The sequence below is a fragment of the Mirounga angustirostris genome, unplaced genomic scaffold (genome assembly GCF_029215605.1).
Source record: "Mirounga angustirostris isolate CCGP_5_RB_7025 unplaced genomic scaffold, mMirAng1.0.hap1 SCAF_10, whole genome shotgun sequence".
In the NCBI taxonomy this organism is placed as follows: Eukaryota; Metazoa; Chordata; class Mammalia; order Carnivora; family Phocidae; genus Mirounga; species Mirounga angustirostris.
Window position 1 is genome coordinate 34578318 of NW_026991718.1, and position 19962 is coordinate 34598279.

General features: G+C 50.9%; 2 protein-coding genes and 1 non-coding gene across 4 annotated transcripts in view; 2 read left to right on the forward strand and 1 right to left on the reverse strand.

Annotated features, from left to right (window-relative positions):
• SNRNP200 (small nuclear ribonucleoprotein U5 subunit 200) overlaps positions 1-12829 on the forward strand; it is a 31403-nt gene extending 18574 nt beyond the window's left edge. The window contains exons 25-45 of the mRNA XM_045884496.3: positions 540-646; positions 955-1073; positions 1350-1504; positions 1621-1810; positions 2017-2190; positions 3354-3514; positions 3819-4046; positions 4417-4608; positions 4700-4878; positions 5068-5219; positions 6042-6150; positions 7288-7396; positions 7920-8109; positions 8205-8369; positions 8594-8715; positions 8938-9081; positions 9185-9361; positions 9674-9834; positions 9952-10033; positions 12113-12205; positions 12393-12829. Of these exons, the coding sequence (XP_045740452.1) occupies positions 540-646; positions 955-1073; positions 1350-1504; positions 1621-1810; positions 2017-2190; positions 3354-3514; positions 3819-4046; positions 4417-4608; positions 4700-4878; positions 5068-5219; positions 6042-6150; positions 7288-7396; positions 7920-8109; positions 8205-8369; positions 8594-8715; positions 8938-9081; positions 9185-9361; positions 9674-9834; positions 9952-10033; positions 12113-12205; positions 12393-12536 (3153 nt within the window). The 3' untranslated portion in view covers positions 12537-12829. The remainder of the gene's footprint in view (positions 1-539; positions 647-954; positions 1074-1349; positions 1505-1620; positions 1811-2016; positions 2191-3353; positions 3515-3818; positions 4047-4416; positions 4609-4699; positions 4879-5067; positions 5220-6041; positions 6151-7287; positions 7397-7919; positions 8110-8204; positions 8370-8593; positions 8716-8937; positions 9082-9184; positions 9362-9673; positions 9835-9951; positions 10034-12112; positions 12206-12392) is intronic.
• A 580-nt stretch (positions 12830-13409) lies between these two features.
• LOC123852269 (U4 spliceosomal RNA) lies at positions 13410-13545 on the forward strand. The gene has a single exon (XR_006792854.1). It is a non-coding gene; the product is annotated as a U4 spliceosomal RNA (small nuclear RNA).
• A 380-nt stretch (positions 13546-13925) lies between these two features.
• Positions 13926-19887, reverse strand: CIAO1 (cytosolic iron-sulfur assembly component 1). Of its 2 annotated transcripts, none has more exons than XM_064572170.1 (7): positions 19570-19887; positions 18824-18972; positions 18559-18670; positions 18363-18451; positions 17913-18114; positions 17172-17259; positions 13926-16303 (listed from the first exon to the last, which is right to left on the reverse strand). In XM_064572170.1, exons 1-7 carry the CDS (start codon positions 19706-19708, stop codon positions 16063-16065), a joined length of 1020 nt encoding a protein of 339 aa, XP_064428240.1. In that variant the 5' UTR covers positions 19709-19887; the 3' UTR covers positions 13926-16062. The 2 variants fall into 2 exon arrangements, with proteins under 2 accessions (XP_064428240.1, XP_064428241.1); XM_064572171.1 differs by having other exon boundaries at positions 16160-16356.
• Positions 19888-19962: the final 75 nt, after the last annotated feature.

Genomic DNA, 19962 nt, shown 5'->3' on the forward strand with positions numbered 1-19962 from the left:
AAGGCCAAGTTTTGCCCTGTTAGGCTCGTTGGTTGCTGTGTGTCTGGTATAGCCACTCTGTTGCACCAACCTTGAGCATGCGGAGAGGTAGGGCTGTGAGAGAGAGTGCTGGGGAGAGCCATGGACATGGTGTCTGCTTCCCTACAAAGAATGACTTCCCACTGTGGCCCCTGGGCTCGGATATAAATCCGGAAATGGCAAAAGGCTCTCAGCTCTGCTTTGTTTTTACCTCTAAGGGCAAGTCACTAGCATCTTTACTCTTGCTAGATCCCTAAGTGCTAAGTGAGCCGAAGCTTTAAAATCATGCAGTGAGTATTAGGTTAAGGTGTACCGTGAGCTCGAGCAGCACTTTTCTAACTATTCTGTGTTCAGCAAGCATCTCCTATATAAAAGGGAACAGTAATTACAGAGGGACTTTGTTTCTGAGTGGTGTGCCTAATTGCATCAGGCCTTCAGGTAATGAAGCCTTGTGTTGGGTGGCTTCATTAGATCTGGGGATAGTAGGGACTTAACAGAGCGAATACTTTCTCTTTCCCTAGTCGGCTGGCCGGTTGATGCGTGCCATCTTTGAAATTGTCCTGAACCGAGGTTGGGCGCAGCTTACAGACAAGACACTGAACCTCTGCAAGATGATTGACAAGCGCATGTAAGGGCCCGGGGACCTGGAAGCTGGTCACCATGAGTTAAGGTCCCCAGGCTGAGGGCACGCTGGGGAAGCCTTGGAGTGCTCTTATCTCCAGCCCTCACTCGTGAAATGGGACTTGCACTTTGGGTGGAGCCCGGGGGTAGGGGGAAAGGGGTGGGGAGTGAGGGCTTTCAGGTGTTGTTGCTGGTGCAGTTTTGGATGCTTTCCATTAACGACTGTTTTGTGTGGTCACGGCTAACCTGTTGGAAGCCATGGCGAGGGCAGTTTGTGACGCAAGGGACTGACAGCGATGTTTTCGTCCTGGCTAGGTGGCAGTCCATGTGTCCTCTGCGCCAGTTCCGGAAACTCCCTGAGGAAGTAGTGAAGAAGATCGAGAAGAAAAACTTCCCCTTTGAGCGCCTGTATGACCTGAATCATAATGAGATAGGTATGTGGGAAACTCTCCTCTTTGTCCTTACTGCTCAGACATCTTTCTGAGCAGTTCTGAGGCCTGGTGCCCTCTTGGCCTGTGTTTGCTTCTCACAGCCCCCTGAAGTAACGAGGCCAGCCCTTGGTCTCGGGCCTTCGAAACCTCTGGGCTGTGCTGCGCATGAGGGGAGGAGTCTGCGCACTGGAGTGGAATGTGCCCCTCACCCTCAGGGCCCGGTTTGCAGCCGTGCTTGGCAGGCTGGGCTGCAGCCCCTGTACTCTCCTGTCCTCCTAGGGGAGCTTATCCGCATGCCGAAGATGGGGAAGACCATCCACAAGTACGTCCACCTCTTCCCCAAGTTGGAGTTGTCGGTGCACCTCCAGCCTATCACGCGCTCCACCCTGAAAGTGGAGCTGACCATCACGCCAGACTTCCAGTGGGACGAAAAGGTGAGGCCTTGCTCGGCGGAGGGCCTGCTTGCAGCACGCTCCCTCCTGAGGAGAGCTGGATCGGAGCTGTGCGTCCATGCTGGCTCACGTGCTTTCACTTGTGCTTGTGTTGACAGGTTCACGGGTCATCAGAGGCATTCTGGATTCTGGTGGAGGATGTGGACAGTGAGGTGATACTCCACCACGAGTATTTTCTACTCAAGGCCAAGTATGCCCAGGATGAGCACCTCATTACATTCTTCGTGCCTGTCTTCGAACCGCTGCCTCCTCAATACTTCATCCGAGTGGTGTCTGACCGCTGGCTCTGTGAGTGTATCTCTGCAGGCTCTCAGACGGGCAGGTCTTCTGGGGGATTGTAAGCATGTCTTGCCCTTTGTACTGGACTGGACTTTGGGGTCAGAGTGATACTATCTTCTGTTGCCTTGGGGTTTCCGGCGTGCATGGAAGGGCTCTGAGGGGCCATCAGGTAAAGGGAGGACTGCTCATGACCCCTCCCGTTTCTGTTCTGGCAGCTTGTGAGACCCAGCTGCCTGTCTCCTTCCGGCACCTGATCCTACCAGAGAAGTACCCACCTCCAACTGAGCTTCTGGACCTGCAGCCCTTGCCCGTGTCTGCCCTGAGAAATAGTGCCTTTGAGAGCCTTTACCAGGATAAATTTCCTTTTTTCAACCCCATCCAGACCCAAGGTAAGCGTTTCCATCCCCAGACGGTCATTTCCTTCGGGTGCCTTTTAAGGTCCCCTAGAGACAGATGTTTTCTGTGGCAAGAAGGGCAGTAGGGCGCTCAGGGAGACGGAGCTCAGCAGAGCCGACTGTGGGAGCACCCCAGGACTTCTTCCCTTCTCAGTCCTTGGTTACTGTTCGATTTCCTTTGCTTTTCTTTTTTAAAAATATTTTATTTATTTGACAGAGAAAGCATAAGCAGGGGAAGCAGCAGGCAGAGGGAGAGGGAGAAGCAAGCTCCCCACTGAACAGAAAGCCCGATGCGGGGCTCGATCCCAGGACCCTGGGATCATGACCTGAGACGAAGGCAGCCGCTTAACCAGCTGAGCCACCCAGGCACCCCTCCTTTGCTTTTTTGCACATGTCACTGGGGGGAGGGTCAGTAGAACAAGATCTTACTGTGGTACATTGTTGTTTCTCAGGCTCAGGAGGCTGGATCCATGCCCCTGTTGCTCAAGTATTGAGCCAGAGTGTGCGGCATTGACGGAAGCCTCCTTCCCCTCATTGTTTTCAGTAACAGCTACGTTCCCAGAGCATGCCCTGTTTTCTAAGTCCTTTTGGCTGAGTACATTTGGGTGTTTTCTCTTTTGTGCCTCCCCCCGGTCCTGTGAGGGATTTACCGTTCGTGGTACTATTAGTGTCCTGTTTTACAGATGAGGAAACTCGGCAGGGAAAGGCACCTCAGCTGAACCAGCTAATAAACAGAGCTTGGACTTTAACCAGTCTTAATGCCAGGACTGAGGCTTTACCTTCTTTCTTTATTAGACCATTTCCAGGGACTAGAGGAGAGTGTTGGAGGGGCAGAGAAAGGTAGCCAGTTCTTTTTTGTTCTGCGTCCTGGTCCCTGAGAGGACCCGCAGAGAAGCTCAGGATACTTGGCCTACTTCCCTCTGCCATCCTGTGAAACTCCGTGCTACCTGAACTCTTGGTCCGGGCTCTTCCTCTGTTGCCTGTGTGTGAGAGGGAGAAAATAGGGGGAGAGGTGTAGTAGGCCGACTGCAGGTAGTCCTTCATGGTTGGCACTTGACGGCTGGCTGGCTGAGTTTCTCCTGGTGGCCTCTGTTCTGAGGAGTGGTCTGAGTCTCTTCTCTCCTGGATGTCCCCCCTGCTGCTCTGCCGGCTTCCAGTGTTCAACACCGTCTACAACAGTGATGACAATGTGTTTGTGGGGGCCCCGACGGGCAGCGGGAAGACCATCTGTGCAGAATTTGCCATCCTGCGGATGCTGCTGCAGAACTCAGAGGGGCGCTGTGTCTATATCACCCCCATGGAGGCTCTGGCGGAACAGGTACGTGCCATGGTGTTGTGTCACGTGTGAACTTGGCCGGAAGCTCTTTTCCTCTGAGCCCAGATCAGAATTCTCTAAGCCCTTGAAATTTGCAGGGTCAGTGGTGGCAAGACTCCGTTTTCTTTTGTTGATGTCCTCAGTTTGTGTCCTGAAGGAAGATGCTACCATCCCTTAAAGGTTAATGTGGGATTGTAAAGTAGTTGGAGATGTACAGATCAACAAGTCTCTGTGGCTTCTCAGGCTTGTCTCGTTAAAAATGAAACGAGGCCTGGCCTGATGTTTTTCTGCCCTTCCTGCATGCCAGGTGTACATGGACTGGTATGAGAAGTTCCAGGACAGGCTCAACAAGAAGGTGGTGCTCCTGACGGGGGAGACTAGCACAGACCTGAAGCTTCTAGGCAAGGGCAATATCATCATCAGCACCCCTGAGAAGTGGGACATCCTTTCTCGGCGGTGGAAGCAGCGCAAGAATGTCCAGAACATCAACCTCTTCGTGGTGGATGAAGTCCACCTTATCGGGGGCGAGAACGGGGTATGGCTTGACCTTGAAGCACAGGAGAGGGGCTGTGATTGGCTGAGTGGCCTTGGCATTGGGACTTATGTTTGGGTCTGAGGCCAGAGACAAGGTACTTCTTCTTCCAAGAGGGTTCTGCTTGTCACTTTATTCCAAAGGGACAGTGTGAGACTTTTTTGGTAGTACTCTTAGTAAAGAGCATTGTTTAGTGGAGACTGGCTGCCATGGAGGAGGTGGAACCAAAGATAGGAGAGCTTCTAATTAGAAGGAAGAGTTAGGCAGTCATTTCGAGGTGGTTGGGCCGGATGGAAAGGCTAACTCAGGGTGCAGGCTGGGGATGGGGTGCCTGGGCCTGGAGTGACCCCCCCCCCCCCCCGCAATGTCCCAGCCTGTCTTAGAAGTGATCTGCTCCCGGATGCGCTACATCTCCTCCCAGATTGAGCGACCCATTCGCATTGTGGCACTTAGCTCGTCGCTCTCGAACGCTAAGGACGTGGCCCACTGGCTGGGGTGCAGCGCCACCTCTACTTTCAACTTCCACCCGAACGTGCGCCCCGTGCCCTTGGAGCTGCACATCCAGGTGGGGCCCGCTCTCCCCGCTCTCCCTGCTGCCGCGTGGCCTCGTGCCGGAGGACGAGCTCTCACTCCTGTCTCTTTCCCTCGATCTCCAGGGCTTCAACATCAGCCACACACAAACCCGCCTGCTCTCCATGGCCAAGCCTGTGTACCACGCTATCACCAAACACTCTCCCAAGAAGCCGGTCATTGTTTTTGTTCCATCCCGAAAGCAGACCCGCCTCACTGCCATCGACATCCTCACCACGTGTGCGGCGGACATCCAGCGGCAGAGGTGGAGCAGGGTGGGGACGGGGTGGGAGGGGGGAGTTGGGTCACTGAGGTGGGCTCACCCTGAGGGGCATTCTGCTTATGAGGGTGGGCGTCAGCCCCATTGGGCTAGGGGCCGGCTGACGGCATGGTTGGAAGGGCCTTGCCAGGGACTGGAAGTGCTCTGAGCTGAATCCGTGCCCCTGCCACCTAGGTTCTTGCACTGCACCGAGAAGGATCTGATCCCATACCTGGAGAAGCTAAGTGACAGCACGCTCAAGGAAACACTGCTAAATGGGGTGGGCTACCTGCACGAGGGCCTCAGCCCCATGGAGCGACGCCTGGTGGAACAGCTCTTCAGCTCAGGTGAAAAGTCTTGTGGCCCAGAGGGAGGTTCTGTCGAAGAGTATCACAGGCGATGGGATGTGGGTGATGCTTCCTTCCAGCACACTAATCATCTTCAAAATACTTTTCTGATTATGTTTTGTCTCACCTCATTTGATCTTCTCAGTAACCTTGTGACGTGGGTAGAATATCACGTCTGCTTGCTAGATGAGGAGACAGGCAGGCACGTAAGGTGATATGACTTAAGAACCTGGTTTTCTCGACCAGGACCTTTGACCAGTAGACCTGGTTTTCCACGGATAGCACGCTCACAAGGCTGTTAGACTTAGAGGTGTAGTAAATGCTAGAACTGTGAGTCTCATCTGGGTGGCCTGTGTGCTGCCGTCCCTCCTTGACCTGTGGCGGTGCACGGACACTGTTCGGTGGAGCCGCTCCTGCCGCAGTTACTGGCGCTCTCTGATGCTCAAATCTGTCCCTCACGGCTCAGTTTTGCTGCTGTGTACTGAGCCAGCCCATGACTGAGGCGGCGTTAGCTCTTCCCGATCAGCAAGGCCAGTCTGTCAGGCAGACAGCTAAGCCTAGCTTTCCCTGGGCTGGGGATTCTGTTCCAGGATTACCCCATTTCCTATAGCATAATCTCCCGAGCAGGGCGTTAGCAGCATGGAGCGACCTCTTACGGTATTGTGTTAGCCCTTTGTCATTATTAGGGCTCTTTCCCAGCAAGCTTTGCTGTGAGTTCTGAAATGTAGCACGAGATAAGCCCCTCCTGCCCTCCTCCTGCTCAGGAGACAAATCCTCCCAGGGAGCCCTGCACTCAGTCGTCTTCTCCCCTCTGCCGCTCAGGGGCCATCCAGGTGGTGGTAGCTTCTCGGAGTCTCTGCTGGGGCATGAATGTGGCTGCCCACCTGGTGATCATCATGGACACCCAGTACTACAATGGCAAGATTCATGCGTGAGTCTCACTATGCTCTGCGTTAATGGGAATCTTCCTAAAATGAATGTAACATCTGCAGATCCAGAAATGATGAAGGAAACGTGTTAAGGGAGATAAACAGCCAGCTGAGATTCCCCCATAGCCAGGTGTCTGAGAGTTTTTAGTCTTAGGACCTACACTCACTTTTGCTTCTGTGGTTAGTCTGTCGTATTTCAGCAAGTTGGAGAACCAGGAAAAGGTTTGGTTTTTCTCAGAAAAAGCCTGAATGATTTCTTTCTTTTTTTTAAGATTTTATTTATTTATTTGAGAGAGTACAAGCAGGAGGAGCTGCAGGCAGAGGGAGAAGCAGGCTCCTCGATGAGCAGGGAGCCCGATGCGGGGCTTGATCCCAGGACCCTGAGATCATGACCTGAGCCGAAGGCAGACGCTTAACTGACTCAGCCACCCAGGCGCCCCTTGAATGATTTATTTATTTATTTATTTTTTAAAGATTTTATTTATTTATTTGAGACAGAGAGAATGAGAGACACAGAGCATGAGAGGGAGGAGGGTCAGAGGGAGAAGCAGACTCCCCGCCAAGCAGGGAGCCCGATGCGGGACTCGATCCCAGGACTCCAGGATCATGACCTGAGCCGAAGGCAGTCGCTTAACCAACTGAGCCACCCAGGCGCCCCCCCCCTTGAATGATTTAATTCTTAATATTTTTTTTTCTCAAAATGTAGATCTTTTTTTTTTTTTCCTGAAACGAATGTTACTTATGGCTTATCTTTAATGTCTGAAATTCCTTTTAGGTTTAGATTTAAGTCAGGTGATTTGCTAACTCATGAAATACGCAGTTGTTTGGGAAGCTTGACTTACATATTTGATCCTTTATTAGGGAGTTACTCGCTTTGGGTATTCGCTGGGTTTAACTTTGGTTCAGGGACCCTGAGCAGCAAAGTCCCAACTCTTACACTTGAAAACTGCAGTGATCTAGAGATAAACAAGGGACACTAGTACCTGAGCACAAGTAGTCCTAACCACAGGGGTTAGCTGTAATTTGCCACTGTCTCCCATATTCGCATTTTATTCTTTGACATCGAGGGAGTCCGCGCCTCCTGACTGTGGTCTCTGTATTGATGCATCTTCGTCACCTTTTCTCTCTTCTGTCACCAGGTATGTGGATTACCCCATCTACGACGTGCTTCAGATGGTGGGGCATGCCAACCGCCCTTTGCAGGATGACGAGGGCCGCTGTGTTATCATGTGCCAGGGCTCCAAAAAGGTCAGTCCTGGCCTCGGGCACCCTCTTGAGATCCTGGGCCTCACAGTAGCGTTTTTAATAGTTGTCTTTCCTTGTTTACATTCTTTCTATCAAATTTTGTTTCTTTTATTTTCCACATTGCTTTTGTAATAAGCCTCACATGGAATTTTGTAGCCCTCTGTTTTTGTTGCTGCTGTTGACTGCATGTGTTGAGGTCCTTACCTTCTGGCTGGTTCTTCAGGTACTGTTAGGCCTGCATGACCTTCTATATCCCTGTTCCCATTGTAAGAATAACCAGGGATGCTGGTGGGAACAGGCATACACACCCCACATTCCACTTACACAGACACCCAGCATTCTTCTTACGCACCCAACCTTCCAGGTGCAGACCCAGTTCACCTTGTCGGTACAGTGGTTTTTTCCGTTGTTGTATTAGCTGTGTCTGTTGCGCAAGGGCCATTCCCTGTTGGTTTGCCCTTGGCCCTCCTTTGTGACCATGTTGTCACTGACTCTTTATTACTATCTCTCCTTCTCCAATCCGCAGGATTTCTTCAAAAAGTTCCTGTATGAGCCATTGCCAGTAGAGTCCCATCTGGATCATTGTATGCACGACCACTTCAATGCCGAGATTGTCACCAAGACCATAGAGAACAAGCAGGATGCTGTGGACTACCTGACCTGGACCTTTCTGTACCGCCGCATGACCCAGAACCCCAATTACTACAACCTGCAGGGTCAGTGGGCTCTGGGGTGCACAGTGTCCTTTTGTGGTTCTCCTAGCCCTTGCCGGCCATCTCCTAGTGACGCCCTACTTCTCTCACCTTCACAGGCATCTCCCATCGCCACCTGTCTGACCACTTGTCCGAGCTCGTGGAGCAGACCCTGAGTGACTTGGAGCAGTCCAAGTGCATCAGCATTGAGGACGAGATGGATGTGGCACCCCTGAACCTGGGCATGATCGCTGCTTACTATTACATCAACTACACCACCATTGGTGAGGGGCCGGCAGGGGATGCTGTCTGGGGAGCCCAAGCTAAAGAAGTCTCTGCAGGGGCCTGCAGCCCACTGGGATGAGCGAGCCCAGGCCTTCCGGTGCCCTTTGTGTGGGTCAGAGGGATGGATCGTGGGGTAGTGCAGGGGTAGGGTAGCTTAGGCAATTAACTCTCCTCCCTCTTTCTTTTCTGACTCCTCCCCTTCCTCCTTCTCTTTGGCTGTCAGAGCTCTTCAGCATGTCCCTGAATGCCAAGACCAAAGTGCGAGGGCTTATTGAGATCATCTCCAATGCGGCGGAGTATGAGAACATTCCCATCCGGCACCATGAAGATAACCTCCTGCGGCAGGTGAGGACATCTTGGGTTCAGGACAACCTCTTTGGAGTTGAAAGTTGGCCTCTGTGCCCAGAGCACATGGTGTCCTTGTCACCACAGGAAGACCCCAGCACATCACCCACACGTCTCTGTTTTGAAGGGTTGTGAGCATGGGGCAGGTGGTCCTTTGGGCCCCAGAGCTGTTTTCGGGCAGGGCCATGTGTTCATCACCAGTTGTTTTTCTTTCCCCTCCAGTTGGCTCAGAAGGTCCCCCATAAGCTGAATAACCCGAAGTTCAATGACCCGCACGTCAAGACCAACCTGCTTCTGCAGGCTCACCTGTCCCGCATGCAGCTGAGCGCTGAGCTGCAGTCGGATACGGAGGAAATCCTCAGCAAGGTAGGTGTGGGTGCCCGTATGGGTGTGGAGTGGAGGGGCCAGGGGTGGCCTATGAAGTAGCAGTTCCAAGCCTGCCTTCTCTTGCACTCCTACCCCTGTTCAGGCAATCCGGCTCATCCAGGCCTGTGTGGACGTCCTTTCCAGCAACGGGTGGCTTAGCCCTGCCCTGGCAGCGATGGAGCTGGCCCAGATGGTCACCCAAGCCATGTGGTCCAAGGACTCCTACCTGAAACAGTTGCCACACTTCACGTCAGAGCATATTAAACGGTGCACAGATAAGGTGAGCTGGGCCTGGACCTGGACGGTTGGGTGGCTGAGCCAAGTGTCCTGGGAGGTGGGGGCAGTTGAAGGGGTTGTCGGAGGTGAGTCACGGTTGGGGGGAGTTGGAGTTTCTCTGAGTGTCTCTGAGGGTGTTGCGTACTGAAATACTAGAGAGTCCGGTGGTTGTACAGTTGCGGGCTGTGTTCTTTCTGAAGCCACGTCTTTAGATGATCTGATAGCATAGGAAGTAAAATTAGCAGCTGTTTGGAGCCGGGTTTCATTTGCTGTTAGTATGAGTTCTCCTTCCCTGACCTCCGAATGCCCCCTGCAGGGAGTGGAGAGCGTTTTTGACATCATGGAGATGGAAGACGAAGAACGAAACGCACTGCTTCAGCTGTCTGACAGCCAGATAGCCGACGTGGCCCGCTTCTGCAACCGCTACCCGAACATCGAGCTTTCTTACGAAGTGGTGGATAAGGATGGCATCCGCAGGTGAGCGCGGGCCGGCCAGGCGCCCTGCCCCAGGGTCCCCGCTGGGCCCAGCGGGATGGTGCGCTCCGAGCCCCCTGCCACGGTGCTGAGGCGCTGCCCTGCTCTTCTCCCCCACAGCGGCGGGCCAGTGGTGGTGCTGGTGCAGCTGGAGCGTGAGGAGGAAGTCACAGGCCCCGTGATCGCGCCTCTCTTTCCGCAGGTGGGTCCTGGTAGCAGGATGGCAGTAAAGACCAGATAGAAAGCTTCCTGAAATCTCCTCCAGAAAGACAGTTTGATATAACTAAGACTTTAAAACCGTCGAAAGGTGTCTCAGATGAACTCCCATTTTTAAGTAGCAGCATGAGGTTTCTTCTGGAGGCCTTATCCATTGGCTAGTGTTCAGATTTCAAGGGTACATTGTCACCGGGGGAGGGAAATTTAGGGTAATGACAAGACACAAGGCCAAGAATTAATATTGGGGCCGTGGGTGGTTTTGTCATTGTTGTTTTTGCTTGAAGACAATTCAGGTGACTGGTCATTGTGACAATATAGTATTGTCAATCTCTAGGATTGTTAAGAGGAATTTTCTTTAAATGGCTCCGGGATAGTTGGGCTTTTCTAGTTGGTATTTCTCTTCCTTTCTCACTGCCATTTAACTCTGTGTCCAGTTACTTGGTTCTTTACCACCAGAAAGAAAATCTGATCCCTTATATTAGAGAATAATTGAAGACTGAAAGCAGAAACCAGATACACTGTAATGTTTCGTTTTACAGACTAGTGGTTTAATAGGCTCTGGGGAAAGAGCGCTTTAAACTGGAATACTTGGACTTTCTGACGGGGATGGTCTGCTCTGGATCCTGCCCACTGGCAGGCTCGTGTCCAGGGCAGCATGTGTTGCTTATCTGGCACAGGTGCTTTTTATTGAAAAGGGTTTCTGAGGAACTCAGCTGCCAGGCCCCAAAGACTACATCTCTAATGGCGGAATCTTGGCTTCATTGGCAAGCACTGAATGTCAGGAGAAAGTATTTTGGAATAAATAAGGAAATGAGCCAGAACCAACAATGAGTTCATTACTTAAAAACAGGTTCATTTGAGATATGTTTTGACAGTTTCAAAATCTTAGTTATACTAAATTGTCTTTTAGGAGGAAATTGTATTTTATTTTCTTTTTTTTTTAAAGATTTTATTTATTTGAGAGAGAGAATGAGAGACAGAGAGCATGAGGAGGAGGAAGGTCAGAGGGAGAAGCAGACTCCCTGCTGAGCAGGGAGCCCGATGCGGGACTCGATCCCGGGACTCCAGGATCATGACCTGAGCCGAAGGCAGTCGCTTAACCAACTGAGCCACCCAGGCGCCCTATTTTCTTTTTTTTTTAAAGATTTTATTTATTTATTTGACAGAGAGAGACACAGCGAGAGAGGGAACACAAGCAGGGGGAGTGGGAGAGGGAGAAGCAGGCTTCCCGCCGAGCAGGGAGCCTGATGCGGGGCTCGATCCCAGGACCCTGGGACCATGACCTGAGCCGAAGGCAGACGCTTAATGACTAAGCCACCTGGGTGCCCCTTTATTTCGTTTTCTAAAAGATGTATTTTTTTTAAAGATTTTATTTTGAAGAGAGGGCGTGAGCTAGAGCGAGGGGGAGGTGCAAAGGGAGAGGGAGAAGCAGACTCCCCGCTGAGCAGGGTGTCCAGTGCAGGACTCGATCCCAGGACCCCAGGATCATGACCCGAGCTGAAGGCAGACACCCGACTGAGCCACCCAGGTGCCCTTATTTATGTATTTTAGAGAGAGCATGTATGCTGGCAGGGGAGGGGCAGAGGGAGAGAGAGCATCTCAGGCAGACTCCCTGCTGAGTGAGGAGCCCAACGGACATGAGTCTCGATCCCTTGACCCTGAGATCATGACCTGAGCTGCGATTAAGAGTTGGCCACTTAGGGGCGCCTGGGTGGCTCAGTCGTTAAGCGTCTGCCTTCGGCTCAGGTCATGATCCCAGGGTCCTGGGATTGAGCCCCGCATCGGGCTCCTTGCTCTGCGGGAAGCCTGCTTCTCCCTCTCCCACTCCCCCTGCTTGTGTTCTCTCTCTCGTTATCTCTCTCTCTGTCAAATAAATAAATAAAATCTTTAAAAAAAAAAAAAAAAAAAAGATTTGGCCACTTAACTGAGCAGCCCAGGCACCTCCAGGACGAAATTTTAGAAAGCTTTCTATCTGGTTTTTGTTTCCCTACTCTTATAACTATTCTCATGGTCTCGTGGCCATCACTTTCTACATGCTGAAATTCTTGGCTTTTGGTCACTGCAGAAACGTGAAGAGGGCTGGTGGGTGGTGATCGGCGATGCCAAGTCCAATAGCCTCATCTCCATCAAGAGGCTGACCCTGCAGCAGAAGGCCAAGGTGAGTGAACACTGGCCCCAGGATTTGTTCTGAGATGGGGTCAGGGTGAGAATTCTTCCTCCTGTGTTCGTGCTCAACCTGATTTCTGCCTGAACACCGGACCCAGGATTTGTTCTGAGATGGCGTCAGGGTGTGAATTCTTCTTCTTATGTCCGTGCTCACTCTGACTTCTGCCTGCTTTCTCTAGGTGAAGCTTGACTTTGTGGCCCCAGCCACTGGTGCCCACAATTACACCCTGTATTTCATGAGTGATGCTTACATGGGATGTGACCAGGAATACAAATTCAGTGTGGACGTGAAGGAAGCGGAGACAGACAGTGACTCAGACTGAGTCCAGAGGCACTTACTCTTACAAATAGGAGAGAAGAATTGCACCTGAATCAGGAACATGTACAGTTACGTGGGGACCAGGTCTGTTGGTGAGATCTGGCCAGTCAGTGCGGGTGCTGTCCTAGCCCCCTTCTACTACTTGGCCCTCCTACTGCCTTGCTGTCTAGACTTGGGATCCAGTGTCTGCAGGTGTCCTGTATGCTGTCAAGCATAAACTATGTACAGCATTTTTAGGCATGTTCTGTGTAGTTCCTTTTGTCAAACAGTCTCATAAAGTAACTTGGAAAAATCATTTGTCTTTGCAGTATTTCCAAATTAGTTTCTTTTCTCTACCTAAGGCTTTGGCCAAAAACATTTGTTTTTTTTTAGCCACCAACTTGCTTATGAGTACTTGCTTATAACGAATACTTCTAGAGGACAAGGCTGCTCTTTAGTTGGGCTGTCACCTGCAGCCTTTCCAGTCAGTGTAGAGAAGGGAACAAAGTTAGATAGCTGTCAGATTGGGGCACCTGGGTGGCTCAGTAGTTAAGCGTCTGCCTTCGGTTCAGGTCGTGATCCCAGGGTCCTGGGATCGAGCCCCACATCGGGCTCCCTGCTTGGCGGGAAGCCTGCTTCTCCCTCTCCCACTCCCCCTGCTTGTGTTCCCTCTCTCGCTGTGTCTCTGTCAAATAAAATCTTTAAAAAACAAAAAAGATAGCTGTCAGATTTATGCCCTTGTCTCCCACCTCTCTTTTTACCCAGATATCAGCACTGTTAGGAACTAACACTGAACTTGAGTCTCTCAAGATCTGCAGTGTCCCCTCCCATAAGGAGGCAGTACCAGAAAGGGGATTAAAATGCACAAGCTGGGTGTGGCCCAGTCTTGGTAAACCAATTCTTCGCTCAGTGGCAGTATCGTAGCCAATGAGGTCTATCCGAGGAGCGACTATTGATAATTGAAAACTTTTCCCAATTCTGTGATCTAGATTTACAAATTTTCCTCTTCAGATTCTTGCCTTCTGTTATTTAGGAATAAATGTGCATAAAATTGGGAGATGATTTTCAAGCGTTTCTCTAGGTCAGCAGTTTTCAAGTAATAGGATCTTAGGACACCTTTTACATGCCAAAAAATTAAGAACCTCAAAGATATTTTATCATATTGGTTTTATCTATTGATGTTTACTATACTAAGGATTAAAACAAAACAATGCATTTAAAAATAATTTTTTTTAAAGATTTTGTTTATTCAGTTGAGAGCACAAGCAGGGGGAGCAGCAGAGGGAGGAGAGGGAGAAGCAGGCTTCCCCACGGGCAGGGAGCCCAACTCGGGGCTCGATCCCAGAACCCTGGGATCATGACCTGAGCCAAAGGCAGACGCCCAACCGAGCTACCCAGGTGCCCCCAGAAAAGGGTTTTTAAAGCCTTTTCGGGTGATTAGCTATTTGATATTACACTGAGACTCCACAAGTGATAGTTTTTTTTAAAGGCAATGCAGAATCTGAAACCTCATCAAATAATAAGCTTCAGTTAAAACCACTCATCTTGGGGGGACCTGGGTGGTGCAGTCACTTAGGCATCTGACTTGGTTTCAGTTCAGGTCGTGATCAGGGTTGTGAGATAGAGCTCCATGTTGGGTTCTGCTTGAGATTCTCTCCCTCTGTCCCTCCCACTCATGCTCTCTCTCTAAAATCTTAAAAAACCCACTGGTCTTACACTTTTTACAACTTTATTCGAAAAAGAGAGCACAAGCAGGGGGAGGGACAGGAGAGGGAGAAGCAGACTCCCTGCTGAACAAGAAGCACGATGCGGGGCTCCGTTCCAGGACCCTGGGATCATGACCTGAGCAGAAGGCAGATGTTTAACTACTGAGTCACCGAGGTGCCCTCCCCCCCACTTTTTAAAGATTTTTATTTGGTCTTACCCTTTTAATAAATTTCTTAACCGTGAAAGATTTTGTAATATCATGCATTAGATATTTGGAAAATGTTGGTTCACTGATTTAGGCATATCTTCCAAATCTGTTGATACCACCAATCTCATCAGAAAAGTCTAAGCCTAGGGAAGACGTCAAGCTCATGGTGGCAATAAAAGTTTTTGAAAATTCTATTTTTTGCTTGAGAGCTTTATTTTTTCATTAGCAACGCTACGAGTTTCCCTTGAAGTGAAAGGCTCACTCCATCCATTTCCCAGAAAAAGTCTGCCAGATAAGCCAAGTTTAAGTAACATAATTTGCTAGTTTTTTCAAGATGGGGCCACGAGGACAGTTCAGCTTACACAACTGCTTTTCGTCAAGACAGTCTTAGTTGAGTGTGCGGCGCAAGGGCTTTATCCTGCTTCCCACTGTCAGCATGTTAGCTGTGTTCTCAAGGTCAAGATTTAACACAGTTTTTAATTGGTTCTATCCAGGACATTTCTAAGCGAGGTGAGGGCAAGGCAGTGAAGACTGACCACTAGTATGGGGTGCCGCTGCTTTGACTCCTGCCACAGCTGACCACACAGGTCCCCTAAGAGGCTCTTGGGACCACCCTCTGAGAGCCACTGCACTAGGCACCCCCTCAGCTGTCTTTTCAAAATCTAAGGTGGTGATTTCTGTGGTAGCCGGTGAAGGCTGTAGTTTTGGGGACAGTCCTCAAGTCAAAACCCATTTGGAAGGGACTTCCAGAAGACAATTTGAATGAGATCAAAGTGATAGCTTAAGGAGTGATTCTCTACCTTTTTTCATTATCATGCCCCTAATGAGCCTTACTATAGGTCTTTTTTCTATTTGCCCATAGCATGAAAATTTAATACTAGTGGTTCATTAGAGAGCCACTAATTATGGTCTCTACGATTTTTTTGCCCCCTACCCAAGAACTGATTTTCAGCCCCACTGAGAATGTATGGCCTGTAGCCAGTAATAACTCCCTCTTAGGCTTCACACCCTTCCCCATTTATTTTTCAGCATTTCCAGTTGCCACCACAGCATGATGGCACAGAAGATACACAAGTTTCTAAGGGAAAGCAGAAGCATGTCTTACTCTAAGCCAGCCTACGTTAAAAAATTTCCTTCAATACTGATTGAATGTCTTAAATGTAAGAATTTACCCAGAAATCAGGAAGGTAGGACTTATTTCTGAAAAGGACTCACCATGGAATTCTTTTAAGTTGTGAATGTCCTTATGAAAGAGGACTTGGGACTCAGATGACCTATTTCTATAAAGCTTCCAATTTCCGAAAAGCCTAAGATGTACCCCTTCTACACAGAGATATGGTGACTATAAATACTATATTCACCCCTCAAAATTGAACACTGTGCCCTGAAGCAGGCAAAATCTGTGGCATAACCACGACGCACTGATGTTCTGTAGCTCTTTATGAAGGGCCCCGTGTCAAAGGGGGGGGGGGGGGAGAGTGAGTGTTTCTGTGGCTCCGCACTTCTACCCAAGTCTGAATGGAAGAGAGCCAAGTTAAGATGAAGGTCAAGGATGCTCCTTCCAGGTCCTCTTGGGGCTGGGAAAGTCTTAAGACATTTTCTGGGGAACCATGATTCTGTCCAAAGTCAAGGTGGCTCAGATGCCTTCTGGTCGCTGATACTTCCAGAAGGCCACCTCCCCGTCATCGCTGCAGGAGGCCAGGAGCCCCTGCTCCTTAGGGTTCCAGGCCACACAGTTGACATCCTGGGAATGGGCCTGAGGCAAGTGGGCTGTCAGGGAGAAGGTGGGCTGCTGTGGATCTGAGCTGGGATCCTCCTCAAACACACGGATGGCATCATCCCCACAAGCTGTAGCCAGGGCCCCTGTCAGCTGACACCTAGCAGGAACATGGGCATCAGTGGGTATGCAGGCAGCTCCTCCCTCCCCAACCTGGCAGATAAGGCAAAAGAGATTGGTTCTGCAGTCCTTGGGCAGCTCTTCCCAAACTGCAGGCCTCAGCTCAAAGTCTATTATTGAGAAGCTTCCCTAACACACAGCCACAAACATCACCCCCTAATTCTTCAAGGGCTGCCATCTAGGTTAGGTTTCCCCAGGCAACCCAAAAAACTCCAAGATTCTGAACTGCACTTTTCTCACTTAGCATAAGCAGCTTCCCTTATTGCAAGTCATTCTTAACTATTTCTTTAAACAGTAATAGGCCGCTGAATTTTACCACACTTCTCCTAAGGTCACTTTCGTCATTCCCAAACGTTTGCTAATATAAGTAAAGCTTAGATGCACATCAACTATTTTCATCGTTTAGGATTATTTCCTCCGGACAGATTCCTAGGACTGCCCTCTGACCACTCTCCTGTATGAATGGTATGGCTTTTCTGGACTCCATAAGGGTAGAGTCAGGGTTACCAAACCATAAAAACCGCACCCATGAATCCAATTTCAAGAATATTTCTGGATGTATGAGGCTGTGTGACCCCCCCTCCCTCCCCAGCACAAGGCTGGTGCTGCCCTCACCGCCTGTGATCTTAAAGTAGGTACAGGCCTGGGTCTGTAAGTCTGTTCCCTGCTCCTGTGAACCTCAGGCCAGCGGCCCTAGGCCAGCACGGTAGACAGTCGGCCTGGTCGGAAGAAATGAGGGTGGCTTGCTTTCTATGTCCATGTACTCCCAAAGGTGGTAGAGAGAAGCACGGGGTTTTGTCTTCTCTAAGATTTCTCCAAATGGGTGGGTGTGGGGATGGAGGTCTTACCAAGCAACGTCGTAAATGGTCCTGGAGTGGAAGCCCGACAAAGTGCAGATACATTTCCAGCTGGGGTCAGAGCCGCTGCATGCCACCCCTGCACAACAGACTTCTCTTGAGCCTCAGACATGTCTGTGTCCTGGGTACCTTAGGGGAGGAGCTCCTCAACTGCCCTCCCTCACCCCCCGCTTCAATCAGGAGGCCTCATTTTGTTCCTCAGTCCCCATCCGTACTGATCTGCCTTACATACTGTGGCTACACAGGGATTTTTACAGCAGAATTCTGAGAAGGAAAGGTCCTGCTCTTTAAAAACTTTTTGCTGCAGACTATGTCTGACTAGTTAGCCTGCCTTTTAAGGCCACCAACCAACCCAACCAGCCACCCGACCCACCTTATTACTCCCCAGATCCTTTACACCCTATGCTCCATCTAAAGGAATCATGGTTCCTGGCGTAAATCTAGGCTCTTGCACCTTCAATGCCTTTGCTCATGCTGTTCTGTTTTCACCCAGAAGTCTCTTCTCCTGTTAAATTCTTCTTGTGTTAAAATCCTATACACACTTTCCAGTTCGGATGAAATGGCTCTTCTTCCACACAGCCTTCCCTGATTGTCCAGCATTCGCTGGGCAGCCCTCTCGTGGCACATCCCCCTTTCTACTGCAATCTGCTGTGATTCGTCTATGTGTCTTAGATCCTGAGCAGACTGCGAACCTCGTGAGGAGTCTCCTGTGCTCTCTGACCGGCCGCTCACCTTGCTCGTTGTCCGGTGGATACTGGCGCCAGATACGCACAGTACGGTCATCGCTGCAAGATGCCAAGCGCTGGCCACTGGGGTCAAAGGCTAAGCTCCACACAGTGGATTCATGGCCTTCGAGGGTGGCACAGCACACCCAATCATCCTCTTCCTCCCGGTAGAGCTTCACTGTGTCATCATAGCTTGCAGAGGCTAACAGCTGGGGGGGGGGGGGGGGCGCGAAACACAGTGCTTGTCTATGTGGCTCAGGACGTGCCAATAGTTCCAATACCTCTCCCAGCTAGGACAGTCCCAGCGATCCATCTCTATAAAGGGATTAATAATGTCTTTTGGTCACAGACACAGATCCCCATAAAAGTCAGGTTGAGGCTGAACAGCAGAGGAAGGCTGGGTACAACCCTCCACACCAAAATTCCTTCCCACCAAGAAACTTCACCTCACTCTTACCTCCTGGCTTGGGTGCCAAACCACATGCTTAACATCCTGTGTATGAGAGTTGAGGACACTGACACATTCATACTCATCTTCTTCATCAACTGTGGGAGGAAAAAAGAAAGGAGCCCACAAGCTGACTCTGTCAGGGACACAGGGGGGGATGTCTGTTCTCTGGCTCCCCACTGCATCTGGAAGGATCTAGACTCACCTTCCCAGACCCACACACTCTTATCTCGGCTGCAGGTGGCAAGGAGGTTGCCGGAAGGGGCCCAGGCCACTGACTTGACCTCATTTTCATGGCCCTCCAAAGTAGTTACACACTGTGAAAAGGGAAGAGGAACAAGAATCAAGCAACTAAGATCCTCGGCGTTCTTTTCATAGGTACAGCTGAGTTAGCCCAGGTTGGCTCAGGTCCCTGAACCAGCCGTGGGAAGCAAAAAGGCAACAATCCTTCTCCCATCCAGCCTGGTTACCTCAAAGTCATCCTGGTTCTTTTTCCAAATGCAAGTGGTAGCATCGAAACTGGCAGAGGCCAGGTAATTGCCACAGGGAGACCAGGCCACCTTCCGCACAGTGCGCTGGTGGCCTTCAGAAAGGACAGATTTGCAGATCCAGCTGTCACCTAAAAGCAAAGGACAGGCCAAGCTCTGGAGCTGGGTGCACAAGAAGGTGCAGAAGCACTATCAATGCCCTTGGATAATGGGGATTAGTACTGGAGCCAAGCTGGAGCCAAGCTGGGCTTAATCGGTGTATTTAACGACATGCTTTCAGAAAGCTGTAACTGACTACTTCCTCTGCAGACATCCTTCTAAAACAAATCTGAGGAGTCACCTTTCTGATTTTAAAACTGTCAATGGCTCCCAAATGCCCTCAGGATAAAATTTAAACTTCACATTGGGTCGCAAATTACTCTGCAGGCTACATTCCTACCACCCTTCTCTCCTCCTTTTCCGGTCTCAGCAACTATCACAATTCCCTCAACAGTTCCAGCCTACTGACGTTTTTGCTTCCAATACTTGCCGACTCCTTCGCCCAAAAAGTCTTTCCCAGAGTGGATAACGTCTAACTTGAAGGTGGCTTCTCCCTCCTTCCCTCTGGCCTGTAACCTCATTCCCGGTCGGCTTGCCCCAACGGCTGCGCACTCCCTGAGCCCGGCACCCACGCTACGCGCACGCTGAACCCTCGGCAGCAGGGGTCGTGCAGCGCGGCCGGGCCTGACCTTCCGTGCCCCAGATGCGGACGCTACGGTCACCACCGCACGACGCCAGCAGGGTTCCCGCGGGGTTCCAGGCCAAGAACCAGCAACGGGAGTCCGGGTGTGCCGGGACGCGGCCCAGCAGCACCAGCGAGTCCTTCATGGCGGCCCAGAGCAGGGTGTGGAGGAGGTGGGCAGAGGCGGCAGCGCCGACCGCGAGTCCACGGTGCAAACTCCCGCGACGCCCACTCCGGCCGCCGAAGGCCGTCGGATCCCGCCGCTTCCGCCCGAGGGGTCGGGTCGCCCTGGGAACTGAAGGGCCCGCGGCTGAGGCCGTGCTGCTTCTGGGAGTTGTAGTCAGTTTACCCTCCCTGGCCGCAAGCACCGCGGGGGCAGCCTCGAACTACCAGTCCCGTG

Bases quoted from the DNA above. Each gene is read 5' to 3' on its own strand.
- CIAO1 (XM_064572170.1), bottom strand. From the start codon at position 19,708: ATGAAGGACTCGCTGGTGCTGCTGGGCCGCGTCCCGGCACACCCGGAC. The intron at 18,452-18,558 runs GTGAGTCTAGAT...TTCCTCCCACAG, and splicing joins GAGTGTGTGGGTCTGGGAAG to TTGATGAAGAAGATGAGTAT. The intron at 17,260-17,912 runs GTGAGCGGCCGG...TCTGTTGTGCAG, and splicing joins TCCACCGGACAACGAGCAAG to GGGTGGCATGCAGCGGCTCT.